A 20,010-nucleotide genomic window follows, 5' to 3' on the forward strand; every position below is an offset into this window, starting at 1 on the left:
AATCACATGCACGATGAACTAACTGCTGTTCACGTTTTTACTTCCGTTGTCTCCCATCTCTTCTTACTAAACGTAACTCATAGAGGATGGGATCATGACTTAACTTATGTCTGGTGACATTAAAACTAATTCCTCATTCCTTGTGACATTACCAATGTCAACCAAGAATAGCCAGGTCAATGACTACAGCAGCAAAGACAACCAGACGGAAAGTTAGAACTTTTGGACTTTTACCCAGTTTTGAAAACGAAGCGTCCCATCTTTATCTCTTCCTCTGCTTTGATTTACGTCTGTCTCTACAGCTCTACTCCATTGAGCTGACCTTGGATTTATTGTTCTCTAATCCCATCCTTATAAACTCCACATGATTTGTGGAAATGAGTTTAGGTCTTGAAATTAAACCAAACTGCCTGGTATCTTAAATCCAATGTTTACTGGTTTTATGACCTTGGACAAGGTATGCAACTTCTTGGTGCTGGCTTCCTCATTTGTGATGGAGAATGATCACATGACATCTGCCTTATAGATGTGTTTGGAGAACTGGTTGGATTGATGGTGTGGAGCTAGGTATAGGGACTCTCCACATAGTAGGTGCCTTTCTCCCTCTTAGTTTAAATTCTCTTACTATTTGTCTCTACTGCTTTTTTCCTGTCTCATATCAGAGAAAATGCACGTGTATCCTGGGCTGTCTGTTAGCAGCCTGTTTGGTGTCGATGAAGAATGGAATGGTGAGCTATCACAATTTCGCTTCACTGGGAATATTATACCATGCTTCTTTGGATGTTGGTTAAAAAAACTTAATAACCACATTTGCCTAATTAAAATTACCCAAAGATAAATGTGAGTTTTTAGAAAAACTCCCCAAAGTCTACAGCAAAGATTCTGCGAGCTAAGTGGCATTGTGAAAAGCTAAGGACATAGCATATTTTCAAAGTTATGATTTTTCAAATTGTCTCCCTCTCCATTTATTATAATAGGTTCCCTCAGAGTGCTCTCCCAACAGTGCCATTATCCCTAGTAGATTTAAAGACTATTTTACCAGTACTTTTTTCCCCCTGAAATAATTGAGTTTGCGGGAATAAACTATTCGGCTCAATATTTTTCATCTCCCTCTAATACAAATGTATTTGATTCCTATAAATCTGAGTGAGGTCAGGGAGGAAATCACACATATTTGTTTTCCACAGGGTACAGGAGCTATTAAGGCATGCTGCACTTATTATAGATCATATTTGCTATTCGGCAAGATAATTTGAATGATTGAGAACACCGTTTGAGAACATGTAATACCAAGAAACAACCAGGAGAGAAAACTGAACGCAAAGTACTCCTCATAATAAATTAAAGAAAATGCTCTGTGGCTACTCACACACTTACATATAGAATATCCCAGCTGAACGTCATTCTAAATCACATATGCTGTTATCCTTATGTCTCAGATATATTTTATTTTTCTCATATAAGGACAGATGGTACCAGTGCTTTTATTTGGACCATTTATAATTTGCATGTGTTTTTTATGTCTTTCTTCCAGCCTCAAACATGTGGATATTTTCTTGGCTTTGTGTTCTTTTAATTATTTTGGTTGTGGCTGGTGTGGACACAGTAGGGAAGACCACACCGTACACCAAATTTACAAAGAAATCTGACGGGAAGGAGATGCTGAAGGGTCAAAAGCCTTCCGATGGCTTTCCTCTGGATGAAGAAGAAGCCCTCCTTACAGAAATGGCTGCCGTGGCAGAGCCCACCACTAGCCCCTCTTTGTCAACCACGGCAGAGCCCACCACAGACCCCTCTACTTCCGCCACCGCCGGCCTGTTCGCTTTTGAAAGCTTCTCTCTGGACACGACTCGTTTCTTTTTGAATTGCTGCCATTGCTGTTCACTTGTCACTGGGGAGAAAGGAGAACCTGGAAAGATGGGAAAGCAAGGTACTTGCAAGTGCCCAACCGAATGTCCCCAGAGCGGAGGCCTTAGGGTGAAGAATTGATCTGAGGGTTTCTGCACTGCTGTGCAAGTAGCAGTGACAGGCTACTTGCCCGTAAGAATGTGACGAATGCAGGTGGAAACATGCTTATCGATACATATTCAGATTGAGACAAAAATGCAGTTCAATAACCACAGCTATATTTATTTAAAAAGAGATTTATTCTTATTGTATGATTATGGGTAATTTGCCTGCATGGATGTCTGTGGGTCATGTGTGTGCCCTGTGCCCATAGAAGTCAGAAGAAGGTGTCAGGTCCTCTGACACTGGGGTTATCGAGGACTTGTGAGTCACCATGTGGGAGTTAGGAATTGAACCCGGGTGCTCTAGAGGAGCAGCCAGTGCTCTTATCCACTGAGAACACTTTTCCACCTTAGTCTCAGCCGTATTTCAAGACCTTTCCCAAGTAACCACACATTGCCTATGCCTACTGTATTGGGTAACGCCTGCTGTATTAATAGCGCTAGTTGGAACTGAGTCAGGGTTCAGCCCAACTTCAGCCTCGGACCTGAGGTTTTTCTGGGCAGTTCAGGGTATGAGCAGTGGAGTTTTTTTTTTTGTCGGTTTAAAAAATGGTAAATGAAAATTCTATTGCATGGTGAGAAAGTGCGGCAACTGAGGGACTTTGTGAATGCTATTTGTAGTTAGGATTCGAAGTGGAAGGGCTTTGAGTGGAAAATGAAATGTAAAATTCAGCATGGTCCTCATTGAGATGCGGAAGCAACGCTGCCATTGCCCAGCAATTTTCTGTGTTGAACACTGTGGTTACTATTTTGAAACCTCAGATGTCTCCAATAGATACGTAATGAATACGCTCTCAGTTTGACCGTAGTGCAGTCTGGCTTTTAGGTGCTAGGTAGTGTAGACAACTTGAGATAAAATTAAAGATCAGAATGCCAATTTTAAAGTCACTATTCCCTGAAAAAGAATTCGTATGGTGTTTGTGGCATCTAACCTGAGGAAGTAGTTATGCATCACCACTAGGGTTTTAATTGATTTCATCTCATGGTCGTGGGTTTTAGAGAGACGTGCTATTTATACTGAGCAGGATTAAGGGGTAAAAAGAGTGAGATTAGGACCCAATTTCCCGGCCAATGACACAATATTGGAAATGCAACGAGGCTGAGGAAAATCATATTTATCAGAACTCTTCACATCTTACTTGGCTGGCAACACCGCCTTCTAAGGAGACAGTGAGCTCCATAGCATGAGGGCTTTTGTCTCACCTGATGACAGATGAGATTAGATTGTTCTTGGCCTTCAGCTTTTTTTCTTATCTTTGTGACATACATTTTGGAGGTGTGCCCAGTTTTCTAGCCTGTCTGTGTAACTCATATGTCATAATCTAGCTGCCTATGTCATCTGACTTAGAATGTTCTGTATCTATTTCTGCTCTGGATTAACACGGGGCTTTGTACATGCTAGGCCATTGCTCGTCCACTTTTTATTTTGAGACCATCTCACGAAGTGGCCCATGGTGGTCTTTAACCACTCTGAAGGCCAAGCAAATCAGGAACTTGCCTAACTCCTGCCTCAGCCTTTCAAGTAGTTGCAGTTACAGACCCATGCTGTCAAGGCCAGGTTCAAGCTCAGAAGTTTAACTCTAACACAGCCGTTTCTAAGAAGACTTCATTACTTCCTGAAGTCTCAGTTTCAACAATGGGAAACAGGGTTAAGTGAAACCATGATCTGTATGAATATGCCATGCCCGAAATAGAATAAATACTCTACAAACTGCTTTTATCACTCAACATGGAGTGTGGTTCTAGCTTGTGAAATTCTCTGGGCCTGATAGAACAGCATCCTCTTTTTTGAGATTCAGTTATTCTAGCTTTAGAATCCTGAAATTTATTTTTTGAGATTATAATATAATTGCATCATTTCCCAGTTCTCAATTTTTCTCCGAACCCTCCCAAGCACCCTGCTTTGTTGTCTTTCAATTCATGGCCTCTTTTTACCCTTTAACTGCTGTTACATACTTCTATGTGTTTATGTATGTGTGTATTTATACACACGCATATTTCTGAGTATATACATAGATCTGCTTAGCGACTTTCCCTTTTCTTTCTGTGTTCCTTTCATTCGAAATCAATATAAGAGCAGTACTGAACAAATTCAGAGAAAAAGAAAAAACCTACACAAACCCAAGCATCTCAACTTTTTTTCCTTAACGCTCTGTCTTTGGTCACGTAAACACACATATTGCAGGCATCACACGGTGAATATTATCTACTTTTAGAAGTCCACTTAGATCCAATTTATAGATGAAATACATTATGAAAATACGGGGATTATATTTAATGGCCAGAAGGCAGTTCTCCGTCTCTTGCTTCTGTTTTTGGTTCAGTTGCTGTGGGCTCCCCATGTTAAGAAGAGCGGGAAATTTTACATCATTTCTAAAACTTTATAAAATTACTGAAGATATTTTCACATTGCACCTGGCGATGGGTTTCGGTTCAGTGAGCATTTGGTCAACTTGGAGGCTGCAGCACCTGCCTGCACAGAGACGAGAGGCAAAATCAATTGGTTCACCTTGAGTTCTCTCCTAAGGTGTTTACAAGAATACTCCCTAGGTGTCCTTCTCATGTGATAGAGTTACATGATGTGCCGTCACATGACGCGCCTGTGCCAACTCAGGGGTGTGGTTTGTTGCTTCCTTCAACAGCAGAGCCCCACCAAGCCTTGGGGGACAATGCGCAGGGAAAAAAGACAGTGGCTTTCTTGTTTATTTTCACCTCCTCCATTCCTGTCTCTATTCCTCTTCTCCATGCAATTCTCCTTCAAATGGAGGAGACCGCCTTCAGCCCTAACCTCTACTGCAAGCAACTTATCAGTGGTTTCCTTTTACAAATTTATAGTTTCTTCCAAAGATGCATTCTACTGAATACGATTTTTCTTTTCACTGAATTTAAAAAAAATTTAATTTCTATTTCATTCTATCCCATTAGCCTTAATTATAATTAAAATTCCATTTTGTAACTTCATTGGGTGAGATTATCTATATGGCAAACTTTTGGAGAAATTAGCCTTGAATTATTCTAAGTAAGGAGCAATTTTTACTCTGCAAATAGGACTGAATTTTCAGAAAGAATAATGAATTGGCTGGGCGGTGGTGGCGCATGCCTTTAATCACAGCACTTGGGAGGCAGAGGCAGGCAGATCTCTGTGAGTTTGAGGTCAGCCTGGTCTACAAGAGCTAGTTCTAGGACAGGCTCCAAAGCTACAGAGAAACCATCTTGAAAAAAAAAACAAAAAAAAATTAATGAATTGATTTAGGTGTGTTCTAGGTTAGTGACTGCCTGGATGAATAAGTGTATCTGTTGTGATTTGAATGAGGAAGGCCCCCAAAATTCATGTTTGTATGCTTAGTGTAGCAGGTTTTCTTTTTGGCCACCAACCAGCTCGCAATTCAGGACATGGAGACTTATTATTAGTTATTAGTTATGAATGCTTGGCCTTAGTTTATGCTTGTCTCATTAGCTCTTATAACTTAATGGAACCTATTTCTCTTCATCTGCATTTTGCTTCGGGACCTTTTATGTTTCCTTCATTCTGTATGTCTGGTCCATGTCTACCTGGTTGACTGGTCCTGGGCATCTCCTCTTTCTCCCTAGTTCTCTCCTCCTCCCAGTTGACCTCTGTGCCCGCCAGCCTCACCTATCCCTATACTGCTTAGCTATTGGCCGTTCAGCTTTTTAGTACACCAATCAGATGCCTTGGGCAGGCAAGGTGAGGCAGCTGCACATCTTTTCATCGTTAAACAAATGTAACACATCCTTACATAGTTAAACAAACAGCATAAACAAACGCAACACATCTTTACCTATTTCAAGCAATATTCTACAACAGCTTAGTCCCCAGTTTGGTAACTATCCAGGAAGGATTAGGAGGTGTGGTCGTGTTGTAGGAGGAGTGTCACTGGGGGTGGACTTGGAGGGTTAAAAAGTCTAGGTCAGGCCCAGCCTGTCTCTCTCTGCCCCCTGCCTGTGGATCAGGAGGAAGAGCTCCAGTGCCATGCCTGTCTGCTTCCCACCATGATGGTGGTACCCTATGGGACTGTGATCCTCAAATTAAATGATTTCTTTACCGTGGCTATCTTGGTGATGGCATCTCTTCACAGCAGTGGAATAGTAACTGAGACAGTGTCCAGTGAGGTCGGAGACTTGCATGATCTCCACTGTGCCTGCCTCTCCACCCCACCCCTTTTTTGGTCATGACTTCCATGCACCATGCTACTTTTTTTCAGTTGTTTAAAGACACTTTTTTTTTAAAAAGACACTTCAGGAAATTCTAATTCCTTTGTTGAGTCTTTGCTTAATACTGTTTTCTCAGGGAATTGTCTTCTGACCCCATAAATGTAGCTCATTTTATCTCTAACTGTAACTTACCACGGGACCTTCCTATTTACTTTGTATCAACTAGAGTGAGATAATTCCCATTTCCCCTTATGTTTAACATTCATCTTGCACAGATTCTCGTCCCTGGGTGGGGTGAGATTGTCACATTTCTAGTGTCTAGCAAGAGGATTCAATGCACAGAAAACGTCACAAATCGTTCCTAATCAGCGAGTGAGTGGATGAAGGGGAATCTCAAAGTGTTTGTTTTTTTTTTTATTTTCAATTTAAAAGTGTGGTCCTATGAGGCGAAGCATCAGATAATCATTTTGTTTTTGTCATTTGATATAGTGCCGCTTCCCTGAATCATTTGATCACTGCCATGAATTTAGTGACAGGTACTAATGGGCTCAATTTATCTATTCAGGTGGTACAAAATGGCAAACCAGACAAAAATCAGACAAAAATACTGCTCTCAGAACTCTAGTGGCTTATTCTTGCCAGATTTTATCATTAGGACACGGACAGTTTTTGGTCTCAATAAAATAACCACCTCTTCCCCTGAACTAATGAATTTCAAAATATGATTTTTCTAATGTGATGATTTTGAAACTTCCTAGGTCCTAAAGGGGAGACTGGTGACGTTGGAAGCCCAGGGCCCCCAGGAATCACTGGACCCCAAGGTCCCAAAGGCCAGAAAGGAGAGAAGGGTGGGTAACCATTTCCTTTTTGGATCAAACTCGGAGACTCTGAAACAAAGGCTCGGTTATTGAAAGAGAGTTTTTAAAAGTACAAATATTTGATAAATCATCTCATATATTAATTTGATATGAAATATTAACTTTGAAAAACTTTCAGGTATATGTGAACCATCCTGCCCCCTTTCTTTCTCTGTCTCACGCTCTCATATGCACACAGTCACATGCATGTACACACACACACACACACACACACACACACACACACACTGACATATATACACACACGCCAGTAGGGGAGACTATTTTCTTAAGTTATACTATTTTTCATTTATTCAGGCAACATGTTTTAATTGTTTTTTCCTCTCACAACTCCTCCCAGATCTCTGTCACCTCTTTACCATCCAACTTCATGTTCTCTCTCTCTCTCTCTCTCTCTCTCTCTCTCTCTCTCTCTCAACATGCTTCCACCAAACAAAAACCAAAACAAAGAACAGAAATCAAAACAAACAAACCAACAAACAAATTATAAGAAAAAAATGCCAAGAGAAACTCTTAAACAGCCTTCCCACCACTTACTGGCTCCCGGTGTGAACCAGAGACTAGAAGTTACAAAGTATGGACTCTAGAGAAGGTCTTTTCTTTAGTGTGAGATCTTTTATTCCTTCTTTTCCTTGCTCTAGTACTGGGGAGTGAGGCCATGCATGCTAGCTAAGCCTCCTCCACTGAGCTATACACACCCAAGTAAGTGTGAATATTTTTCTTTAATGCAATTAAGTTAACATTAAATAGTACCAGAGTAGATAATCCTGTAGAACATTTAGTTTTGGTAGAAATCTGGACGGTAAGGAGCATTTGATATTGTTTTTGACTCACTCTAAAATCAGAGGTGTTGTCAATGATGGGGCAACTGAATAAATTAACTAATAAGCTCAAAAAAATCAAGAAATAATTAAAACACAGTAATGATTTTTTTTGCTGGCTGGACCCTGGCAGAAGTGGATTTTTATTGACTTACAACCTGTTTCTCAAAGAAGATTTGTAGCTATGAACACTTCCATTGATCTTTTCCTGCCCAAGAAGTATATAACTCTGAAAACATTAGCATAAAGCCTTTCTGTCCCAGAAATGACTGGTTCTTTCGGTACTAAGGTAGTTACAGATTCCCTGGGATAGTTAGAAATTCCCCAGTGAATACTGGTACCCTATAGAAATACCGTCTGTCCATCAAGCTCAGTGTTGTCGGATGTCAGAAGGCCTAATGTCACATATACATCACCCTCCGCACGGCTCGGGAACTGCCTAGCTCATTCTTGCGGGAACAGTCAGTGAAGTAATTACTCAAAAACTACGCTCAGGCGAGAGAGTGCTACTTCGCACTTGTCAGCTATGCGATTCTCATTCTTGGAAACATTTAATCCTTTTGTGGCTGAATCATATTAGCAGGGAGCCTGTGAAATAAGGGTGAGTGATGAACCTCCTCGGTGCTTCGTACGTTTTGGAAGCTAGACTTCTGGAAGTGGAAAGAAAATCTGGGGCGGTACCATAAGACGCGGTTCTTAAGAAAAGGCTTTGATGAATGATCAAAGTATAATTTCATTCAGCCAGTCTTTATAAAGTGGCAACTCTACTTTCCCTTTACTTCCAGAGTTGGCGTGGACTCCTGGTTAAGAATAAAAGTTTTAACATTTCCAAAACCTTGCTTGAATGGCAGCATGCTAGTCCGCCATCATCTAACTGAATAGTTTCAATTAAGGCGATTAATCCCCTTAAACAAACTTAAATGCCACTAATGCTGGGTGTGGTGGCTCACACCTTTAATCCTAGCACTTGGGAAGCAGAGGCAGGCAGATCTCTCCGAGTTCAAGGCCAGCCTGGTGTACTTAGTGAACTACAGAACACCAGGGACACACGGAGAATCTGGATCTAAGTGTATATATATATATAAAGCAGACCAGTATTGCTGAATGAAGCTGGCCAATATTCCATTACTGACAAGGAGGGAATGGGCTTGGTCCTTCTCTTTCATTCAGCATCAGAACCTGCCAGAATATGTTTGGATATTTTTCTGGTACTCCATAGGTTAAATTTGCACATTTGACTTTGTCTAGAGTAATAAATAGAGAAGCCAGCTCCTTAGGAAACTAGAGTGACCCATATTGGATTTCTCTGGGTGGTATTATGGCAAATATCTGAATGTTTAAATCTTTTATTATCATAATGTTTCCTGTAGCTCTGTAAGAGTATACTGAAATTATCCTAAGATGTAATGAAAATGACCCATTTTGACAGTGTCTCTTACAGGTGTTTTTTCTTTCCTGGCTTTGGTTTTTGTTAGTTTTAGTGAATGGAAGAAAGTGGTGCTCTCTCTCTGTCTAAACTTCTCTAGTGGGTGGCAGAGAAGAGATTTTGCCCGACATTCAAAATTTACAATAGGAAAACACCAGCTCACACATACACACCATTTGCAGATTATTTGAAATTTCATGAGGAATTTCAAGAAGTATGTGAAGGCTGCAAGGAGTTCTGCTCAAGGGATCAGCTGTTAATCCCCTCTAAGTGGCTTACTGTTAACCGGAACTCACAACCCCAGATGCCCTTCAACACTGCTTTTCCTTTAAACAACTTTTGTTAAGAAACGGAACGTGGCAAAGCTCTGAACCACAGGCTAGATTTATCCCAAGTGACATAGGTGCGTTAGAATTAATTCCTGTACCATTTTAGGGCTGAAGGGAGAACGGGGAGACCAAGGAGCAGCTGGCGTTCCAGGATACCCAGGAAAGCCTGGAGAGCAAGGTAAAGTCCAATCCATCTACCACGTGAGGACCCGAGTGCAGGAAAGCCCTGTCTCTTCCTGCTTGGAAATGTCGCATGGGCAAGGTTTATACTCCAGTTCTCACTATTTTAATAACTCGGTGTGCTCATTGGGTGAGTTGAATCCAGGAGCTGAGACATTAGGCAAAAATATGTCTGTGCTCTGATCCCTTTCCTGAGCTCTTATCAGAAACGGAATCTGCCTTCCCTCTTGTGTGCCTGTGAGACTTTGAGTGTAGCTGGGTGAAACAGAGGTTGGAGCCCTTACACGAGTTGGGGCAAGTGCAAAAGCTAGTGGAATAAAACACCTCTGTATTATCTTAAAAGCAAAGAAAAAAAAAACCCCTGAAACACTACTGTTTCTTGGAAGCCTTAGCTATTCTTCTGAGAACGTGACACGGTAATTACTGCTCGCTACATTTAATGACTCCTTGAAACAGACATTACCGAGGCAAGAACCAGGTTTACAGGTCCTATTGGTGGGAATTACTTTAATATTTTAGGTAATAGCATCCTGTTGTAACTTATATGATTCTTAAGCATTATTTTACTTTTTCATTTTAGGTGGTTTTGGTCCCAAGGGAGACAAAGGAAGCATTGGTCCGGCAGGAATAAAAGGACAGAAAGGCTCCAAGGGGGACCTGTGTGAGAACGGCACCAAAGGAGAGAAAGGGGACCCTGGGGCCACTGGTGCCCATGGCTTCATTGGAGAGCCTGGGGCCAAGGGCGAGAAGGGGGATGCTGGGGAGAAAGGCTATCATGGAGATTTTGGGGAGAGGGGAGAGAAGGGGCAGAAGGGTGAGGCAGGCGTGAAGGGAGAAAAAGGTAGCAGAGGAGAAGGCAAAGGCGGCTCAGATGGTCTACCTGGACCCAGAGGCGATCCCGGCCCTAAGGGAGAAAAAGGAGATGCAGGTCCTCCTGGTTTATCTGGACCTGCCGGGCCAAAGGGCGAGCTGGGGAGCAAAGGGGCTCGAGGGCCTACTGGGAAGAAGGGCTCCCGGGGGATCAAGGGCTCCAAGGGCGAGGCCTCTCATGTTCCACAGTCGGCTTTTAGTGCCCTGTTGTCCAAGCCTTTTCCTGCCCCAAACATTCCCATCAAATTTGACAAGATTCTCTCCAATGACCAGGGCCATTACAGCCCCATCACTGGGAAGTTTAACTGCAGCGCTCCAGGGACATACGTGTTCTCCTATCACGTCACAGTCAGGGGCCGACCTGCTCGAATCAGCCTCGTGGCCCGCAACAAGAAGCAGTTCAAGTCCAGAGAGACGCTCTATGGTCAGCAAGTAGACCAGGCCTCCCTCCTGCTCATTCTGAAACTGAGTGCCGGAGATCAGGTGTGGCTGGAAGTGTCGAAGGACTGGAACGGGCTGTACGTCGGCCCCGAGGATGACAGTATTTTTAGTGGGTTCCTCCTGTACCCGGAAGAAACTCATGGAAAGTCACCATAAATTCGGGTTTTGGACACTGCACTTTTGATTTAGTCTATTAATCTTGAGCCCAGCTCTTAAAAACTTTGATTATTTTTCATGATTATAAATGCAACACAGAAACATTTAAAAACTGTACAACATAGAACTCCTCTGATTTCAAAGCATCTCCTTTGAAATATTTATGTCTTTGAGAACATGTCTATTAAGTTTGTAGCTAACATTTTTCATTTAATAATGTAATGATATTACCGATGCCATTTAAGGAATTAATAATGGCAACGCTCAAAGCTATGAGTGAGATTTATCATTAATAAATATTTAAGCGATGGTTTGAATGTCTTCCATATGAATGTTTGGTCACAGGAAGTGAAACTGTTTGAAAGAATTAAGAGGTATGGCCTTGTTGGAGGAAGTGGCTCACTAGGGGTGGGCTTTGAGGTGTCGAAAGCCCTTGCCAGGCCCAGTGTCTTTCTCTTTCTGCCTGCTGTCTGCAGGTCAGGATGCCAAGCTCTCAGCTATTGCTCCAGCATCACGCCTGTCTGCTTCCCACTGTGATGGCCATGCATTCTACTACTCCCTGGAACCATCAGCACCAAATTAAATACTTTTTATTATGAGAGCTGTCTTGGTCGTGGCGTCTCTTCATATCAATGGAACACTAAGACAACATCCTTCTCAATACTTTCTTTTACCCCATGTAATGACACATGACTCTGCTCTGTGTAAATGTGAGGCCAACATCTGATAGACCATGACGGCAGCTCTTTCGCAAAGTCCCTGATTCTCTTGGAAGGAAGGGTTGCCTTTCAACGCGATAGAGGCTTTCTCTTTCAGTTTTAATTCAGAAAAAAAAAAAACCACAGGCAGTGTGGTAAAGAATTGGAAGATGGCTTTAAAACTTATTCATGTGTAAGGATTTGTACACAAGCCTATATCATGTAGACTAAGGTAAAATGTAAGAAAAGAAAATTGGTAAAGATGTCACTCAGTTAACTATTCATCAAATTATTGTGCACAGAACTGAATGTCCCCCAAAGACTCAAGAACAAAGTTAAATCAGTATTGATCAAAATTTCAGGCTTTTCTTCATGATAGAACATTTAATTAGGATACATTCTTGGCATCATTATCATCATCTCAATAATAATTAATTCCAGTTATTCAGTGATAACGTTTTGGGAACAGGTGGGGGGTAGGAAATCCATTTGCAAAGTGAATGTTTAATAACTGTGAATATTGGATAATTCAGCAGTTTCGCTCTTTTAAAAAAGTGAAATTTATTGAATTCAAATGGATAGTTACACGGATTTGCAAATCTGAGTAGTTATACAGATTTTTGCAGAGGTCTAAGTTATACAGACTTGCAAATCTTTGTGTGCCAGGCCAGGAAATGGGTGCCTGGGAATTTTCTGGCTCTGTTCTGCCAGCTTGGGCAGGTGCTCGCTTTTGAGATCCTCATCCATATGTATATTAACAGAGTGTTTCCCGAACAGTTCGAGGAGCGCCACTTCTAGACACTGTAGCGAATCTCTAGAAAAAAAATTAGCTTCCATGTTAAACAAATGCTGGAAGAGCTATGATCTTTATGTATACATACATATATAGCATGTAAGGAGTCATAAAGTTATGATCTCTCTATGTATACATACATATATAGCACGTAAGGAGTCATAAAGCTATGATCTCTCTATGTATACATACATATATAGCACGCAAGGAGTCATAAAGCCCATTGAGGTAGTCTCTGGAAATTGCATAGGAAATAAATTAGTGTCGTATTGTGTTGCTCAATGACCCTGAGATTATTGTTGGTTTTGAATTCATTTCATGAGCAATGTTCTTCAGGATGTTACTGTTGGAAATGTAGCATGAGTTTCTTCTCCAATGATTCTCTTCTGTGTAGACCAGAATGAGCTTTTGTTAGGACTGTGGCTGGTTTCTTGTAGAGAAAGAATGAGCTAGCTGGCAAGTGATTTAAATAAGTTACACCTCATTTGAAATCTTTCTTCCCTAATGTGGGTTTTAAATAGTGAAGTGATTCAGGAACATAGAGTCTTATCTCCTGTTTTTTTGATTCCTGTTTTTTTCCCCCTAAATTTATGTTATTTTATTTTGTGTGTATGAGTGATTCACCACACGTATGTTTGTGCACCATGTTTGTGCTTAGTACCTGAGAAAGCCAGAAGACAACATTAGATCCCCTGGGACAGGCGTTACAGACAGTTGGGGGCTGTCATGTTGGTGCTGGGAATCAAACTTGGGTCCTCTGGAAGAGCACCGAGTACTCTTAACAACCGAAACATCTCACCAGCCCCTTTTCCTGCTCTTTATATCATGTCTAACACTGAGTTTGAGGAGGCTGTCAACTAAGTAGCGCAGGAAGATAAAGTCATAAAAAAACCAAAAATACACACAAGCACATCAAGGTATTAGAGATGAAGACGGCCGGGCAGTGAGGGGCCAGCAAGGGAGCCACCCAGCTTTAAGGTCTATGGTACCTGACAATACCTTCCATCTGTTTGTGATGGGCATTTTCTAGGAACTCTAAAATGTTCATGGTTACTATTTGATGATAATTGATGATAATTATGAACATTCCACAAGGGATCCAAACCAGAGTGGCTTCTGCTTATGGATCCTTTTCACATCTCCACCCATCCAACCTCATACCCTCTTTCCCTCCATCTTTAGAAGTAAAAAGGCAAATAAAACAAGATCAGATAAACAACTTGAACAGACATATAACCTTTACTTAAATAAAAGTAGTAATTAAAAGTTTTCCAACCAAAAAAAGGCCAGGGACTGACTGACCGAGTCAACGCAGAATTCCACCAGACCTCCATAGAAAATCAGTGCCAGTGCTCCTCAAATTATTCTGCAAAATAGAAAAAATAGGATCATTGCCATTTATTTTTAGGAAGTTTCAATTACCCTGATACCTAAAGCACAGAATAACCCAACAACAACAACAACAAAAGAAAATTGTAGACCAGTTTCTCTTATGAGCGTAGATGCAAAAATTCTCAACAAAATACTTGCAAACTGAATCTAATAAAACATAAAAAACATTGTTCTCCATGATCAAGTAGGCTTCATTCCAGAGATGCAGGGATGGTTCAATAAATTTCAAAAAATAAAAGTCCGTTTGATGTGGGAGTGTCATATATCAATCTGTTGATTTCATTGGCTAAGCAATAAAGAAACTGCTAGGCCCATTGGATAGGCCCACCCTTAGGTGGGTGGAGTAAACAGAACAGAATGCCGGGAGGAAGAGGAAGTGAGGTCAGACTCCACAGCTCTCCTCTCCGGAGCAGATGCAGGAGAGACGCCATGCTACCTGCTCCAGGGAAGACGCACGCTATGAAGCTCCGACCCAGGATGGACTTAGGCTAGAATCTTCCCGGTAAGCGCACCTAGGGGCGCTACACAGATGATTAGAAATGGGCTAAATTAACATGTGAGAATTAGCCTAGAAGAGGCTAGATAGGAATGGGCCAAAGCAGTGTTTAAATGAATACAGTGTCTGTGTAATTATTTCGGGGCATAAGCTAGCCGGGCAGGCGGCTGGGGTTTTGGGGACTCAACCCCGCAGCCCCGCTGCCCCATATTACTACATCTGTTAATGTAATCTACCTTGTAAATGTAATCAGACTCAAAGACAGAAACCACAAGATTATCAGATGAAGAAAAGATCATTAACAAGAATCAACATTCCTTCATTGTAAAGTTATGGAGAGACCTGGAGTACAAGAGGCGAATCTCAGCATAACAAGGATGATTTACAGCAAGCCCACAACCAAAGTCAGAGTAAACAAAAAAAAAGGGTAAAGAAAATGTGCTACAATATTACAGAATGGAATATTATTCAGCTTTGAGATATGAAATCATGGAATTCGAAGGTAAATGGATAGAACTCAAAAAAAAAAAAAAACAAAACAAAACTAAAACCAAAACCAACCAACCAAACAACCCCCCAAAACGTATGGGATGAACTAATTCAGATCCAAAAAGCCAAATATGGTAGGTATTGTATTCTCTAATACGTGGACGTTAGCTTTTAAGACTTCAATAAGCCTTATACAATCCATAAAATCATTATTTCCCAAGGAAGGGGAACAGGATATATAGTGACGAGAACAGTAGAGGAAATGGGGTCAGATGGAGAGGGGTAGGGAAGAGGAGTGGAAGGGAGGGAATTTGGGGATGGGCAGCTAACACTAGAAGCCATGTGGGGGAGGGTCATATGAAAACCTACTACAGTAGAAGCTTCTTAATATATATATTAATAATAGATTTATATAAAATGTAATATATAGAATAAAAATATATATGAAAGAAATCTAAGTGGAGTCCCCAAACAACACGGAGATAAAGCCCCATCTAGACATCTTTAACAGCAAGTAAAATCCCCAGTGCCAGGAAGAAGTTCTATATAATTAGCTGTTAGCCACAGGGGCTGCATGGAAACCCCCAAACCTCTCAGGCTACCGTCAAGGCTATTGGTTGCTCTCCACAAACGGACAGCAAGGCCCTACTGCAGAAGACAATATCTACATATGTCAGTGAACACAGGAGAGTCATACTGGTGCCTAACTAGAGCCTTCACCCTTTATCACCAGTGCTCACGGTACTGGAAAGTACTCTTCACGCTGCCAGAGGAGAAAGGTAAACATTGGTGTATACTGGTGATCTGACCATGATACACTGGTCCCACAGGGGCACAGAAGTTGTGGGGGTAAACAACCAATATCTGATAGGGTCTAAGGCCAGCCCTCTCTCTGAGATGAGGTCCATGCCTGACACTGCTTGGGTAGCCATGAACCTGAGTCTGGATAGTTCATGGACTTAGGGAAAACCCAAATACTGTTATTCTGCTAAAGGCATGCAGCAATAAGATGACTCCTAACAGCATTTTGTTGCAGCCGTAGATCAGTGTCTTGCTCAGCCATCATCAGAGAAGCTTCCTCCTGCAGAAGATGGGAATTCACACAGAGATCCATAACTGCGCAGTGTGCAGAGAGTGAGAGACCTCGGAACACTCCGCCCTAAATGGAATGTCTTCTTCAGATCCTTCCCGTCAGGGCACTCTGTGGAAGAGAAGACAGAAAGGTTGTCAGGGATGTAGGGCTGGATAACACCAAGAAAACAGCACTTACAGGTACACTTACAGAAACTGCAGCAGGATGCACAGGGGCTTCCCAGGTCCAAGCCAAACGGGGTCCCAGCCCTGAGAGGGAGAAGTGGACACTAGCTCCCATCCCTAACCATAAGCTATCTCCAAGTGTCAACTGCTTACAAAGGAAAAAAACCCCAGTTTTCTCATGTGAAGTCTCTGTGGGCACACAAACCACACTTTAGGGAAGGCCCTATGCCTGGCAGTAGATGGGCCAATACAAAATGAACTCATTGGTATTTTTTGGAGAATTTTTTTTTTTTTGGTCTCATAATGCTTTGTTTGGGCATTTTCTATATTTTGATTATCTGTTATGGCTTTTGATTTTGCATTTTTATGGTGTGTGTGTTTTGCATTTTTTTCCTTTTTTCCTGTTTGTTGTTTTATCTTTAGGGTCCGCATATTAAAAACGACCAGAGAGTGAAGGCTGAAGTTTAAACCTGCAAGGCAGTAGGAGATCTCACCACAAGGTGGCGCTCTCAGATTATCTTTGCTTAGAAAATCTTTATTAAGATAAAAATATTTATAAAGAAAAAATTTCCCGGGGGCCAAGATCCCTCTCACCCTTCAGAAAGGTCTTCAGGGAGCCTAGGCAGGTTGGATGCTCAACTTACTAGACCTGGATGGAGGTGGGGGTTCCTTGGACTTCCCACAGGACAGGGAACCCTGATTGCTTTTCGGGCTGGGGGGAGACTTAATTGGGGGAGGGGGAGGGAAATGGGAGGCGGTGGCGGGGAAGAGACAGAAATCTTTAATAAATAAATAAATTAAAAAAAATAAATAAAGAAAAAAAAAAGAAAAAATTTCCCAACTCTCTCAACCTCCAAACAGACATTTTGTAAGGCAGATAAAATGCTGTTTGAGGCCTTACTATTAAGGACCTGTTTTATATTTGGTTGTGTTTCAAATGCCATACGCTTTCCTGCTCCGTTGAGATGTAAACCTTCATAGTTGCAGCGAGAAATTTACAAGCAAAGAAAGGAAGTTGCTGCCCTGGAAGAAGGCTCTACCCGTTCTCATCTCCCACTCCTGCACCAAGAAGTCATTCAGAGTCCGGGATACAATATACACTATAGTGCAAACCCACTAGCCAAAAGCTTTTAAAATGGGGCAAACAGGCTAGAGTTTTATAATGTTGTCAAGGTTGAGAAGAGTTTTGGAGGAGGGAAAACGGAAAGCAATGCACTGTGCACAATTAAAGCGGGAAATAAGGACACTGCAAACAATGGAGGAATCCTGACTAATATTCCTCGGTACTCACGTTGGGCCTTGCAGAGGGCCTTACAGGTGTTGGCGGTATCCTCAGGGATACCTATCACTTCTGAAGCATAGAGTTTACCAGTAAAGCAATGTGCCAATAAGACCCACTTGGGAGGTGGGGGGGGGGGCGATGGACCCAGCTCACTGAATCTAGAAATCACTCACATTCTTAGGTAGGAGGGTGGTGCGTAATTATTTAAAAGTCTGGCTATTTAAGATATCACGCGGATATGGATGCCCCTGGGAAGGGGAAATAGACAAGATCTCTTGAGTAAATTGGGAGGGCGGGGGAGGGGGCGGGGACTCATGGGGAAGGAGGAGGGAGGAGGAAGGAAGGAGCAAGGAAAGAGATAGCTTGATAGAGGGAGCCATTACGTGGTTAGGGAGAAAACTGGAGCTAGGGAAACTCACAGGAATCCACAAGGATGACCCCAGCTAAGACCTAGCAATAGTGGAGAGTGGAGAGGGTACCTGAACTGACCTTCTCCTGTAATCAGATTGATGACTACCTTAATTGTCATCATAGAACCTTCATCCAGCAACTGATGGAAGCGGATGCAGAGATCTACAGCTAAGCACTGGGCTGAGCACCTGGAGTCCAGCTGAAGAGAGGAAGGAGGGATTACATGAGCAAAGGGGTCAAGATCATGATGGGGAAACCCACAGAGACAGTTGATCCAAGCTAGTAGAACTTCACAGGCTATGGACTGACAGCTGGGGAACCTGCATAGGACAAAACTAGCCCCTCTGAATGTGGGTGACAAATTGTGGCTTGGGCAGTCTGTGTGGCCACTGGCATTGGGGCCAGGATTTATTCCTAGTGCATGAACTGGCCCATTCCCTATGGAAGGATACTTTGCTCAGCCTTGATACAAGGGGAGGGGCTTAGTCCTGCCTCAACTTGATTTGCCAGACTTTGTTGACTCCTGATATGAAGCCTTACCCTTTCTGAGGAGTGGATGGAGGTAAGAAGGGGGGAAGCAGGAGGAGGGGAGAGAGAGGGAACTGTTGTAGTATGTAAAATGAAAAAAAAAAACAAAACTAAAAAAAAACCAGATTGCGCATGGAAAGGGATTGACTGTACCTGTTTTCAAGGGTGGCACTGCCAGGGAGCAAGAAGTAGAAGTCGTGTAAAACTGAAGACGATTCCAACAGCCCCAACCCTAGGTTTCTGTGATGAATTTAGTCTATAACAGTGGTTCTCAATGTTCCTAATTCTGTGGCCCTTTAACTCATGTTGTGGTGACTCCAACCACAAAATTATTTTTATTGCTATTTCATAACTGTAATTTTGCTACTGTTGCGAATTGCAGTGTAAATATCTGATATATGGGATATCTTGTGTGAACCCTTGGGAAAGGGCTGTTCGACCTCCCCCTTTGCTCTATATGTTATTTTGGTGGATCAATTGAAAAGAGTACTTGATTGTTTTAGTAACCAGGATAAAAACATATTTGTTGTTGTTTGAAATATATGAAACACACCGAGTCTAACAGAGATCACATGAGAGATAAGCATTTTCATGATCTTTCCTATCAAGGTAAGAAATGTGATTGACAGCATCTCACTCATCTTGAGCTTGAGAAAGATGTTGAGGACTTTGGACTCTGAGTTTTTTGCCCTCTGAGTATTTATTAATTTATTTGTAGTTAACACAGCCTAGTTTTTGTATCGAGGATGGATCCCATAGCAACACAGATGAAGGAAAACCTTTCTATTGTCATAGAGCTCAAGAAGAAAAGAAATGCCAGTAAATTAAGAAGTGCTGTAAATTTTTGGTTGCCTAGCATCCAGGGGGAACGATACAGATTTTGGGGGAAAATGAGTGCGTGGTGAGAGGGATTACGAGGAGGTATTGGTAAGTGGGGTGGGGGGCTTTGAAAAGTCTTCATCGAGAAGGTAATATTTGAGCCAAGCTGTGGAGTAGGCAATAGAACAAGTCAAGCGTCAACTTGGGAACACAGGATGAATATAAAGACAGCATTCCTGATGGAGGTGCCCGCCTAGCAACAGAGCCAGTTAGTCCATGGTGGCAAGGTGGAGAAAGTCATCGGAAGTGGATGAGGTCTAAAAGGCAACAAAATGCCAGACTGTTGGCCTTTTAGGCTCTTGTGGCAAGATTTCAGGCCGAGTTTGCAGATATGTAATGTGCTCCCTCGCCCCTTTGGTGGGAAGCACACGTCCTACTGTTACATTGACATTGTTTATCCTGTCAGCACTTACCACAGTTGCATAGCTGCTCTTGAGGCTATGTCCGTCCTGGAGAAGGCGAAATCTAGCAACTCAGCAAGCTAGGTATACAGGTCTCGCCA

The 20,010-nt window shown here is 42.1% G+C and overlaps 1 protein-coding gene across 1 annotated transcript; it reads left to right on the forward strand.

Moving 5' to 3' along the window:
* Positions 1 to 1,542: 1,542 nt before the first annotated feature.
* On the forward strand, positions 1,543 to 11,549 carry Otol1 (otolin 1). Its single transcript, XM_075950801.1, has 4 exons — positions 1,543 to 1,930; positions 6,941 to 7,030; positions 9,743 to 9,814; positions 10,397 to 11,549. The coding sequence occupies exons 1-4, from the start codon at positions 1,543 to 1,545 to the stop codon at positions 11,281 to 11,283; spliced, it is 1,437 nt and encodes a 478-aa protein (XP_075806916.1). The 3' UTR covers positions 11,284 to 11,549.
* The last annotated feature ends 8,461 nt before the right edge of the window (positions 11,550 to 20,010 follow it).

The sequence above is a fragment of the Microtus pennsylvanicus genome, chromosome 16, assembly GCF_037038515.1.
Source record: "Microtus pennsylvanicus isolate mMicPen1 chromosome 16, mMicPen1.hap1, whole genome shotgun sequence".
Classification (NCBI taxonomy): Eukaryota; Metazoa; Chordata; class Mammalia; order Rodentia; family Cricetidae; genus Microtus; species Microtus pennsylvanicus.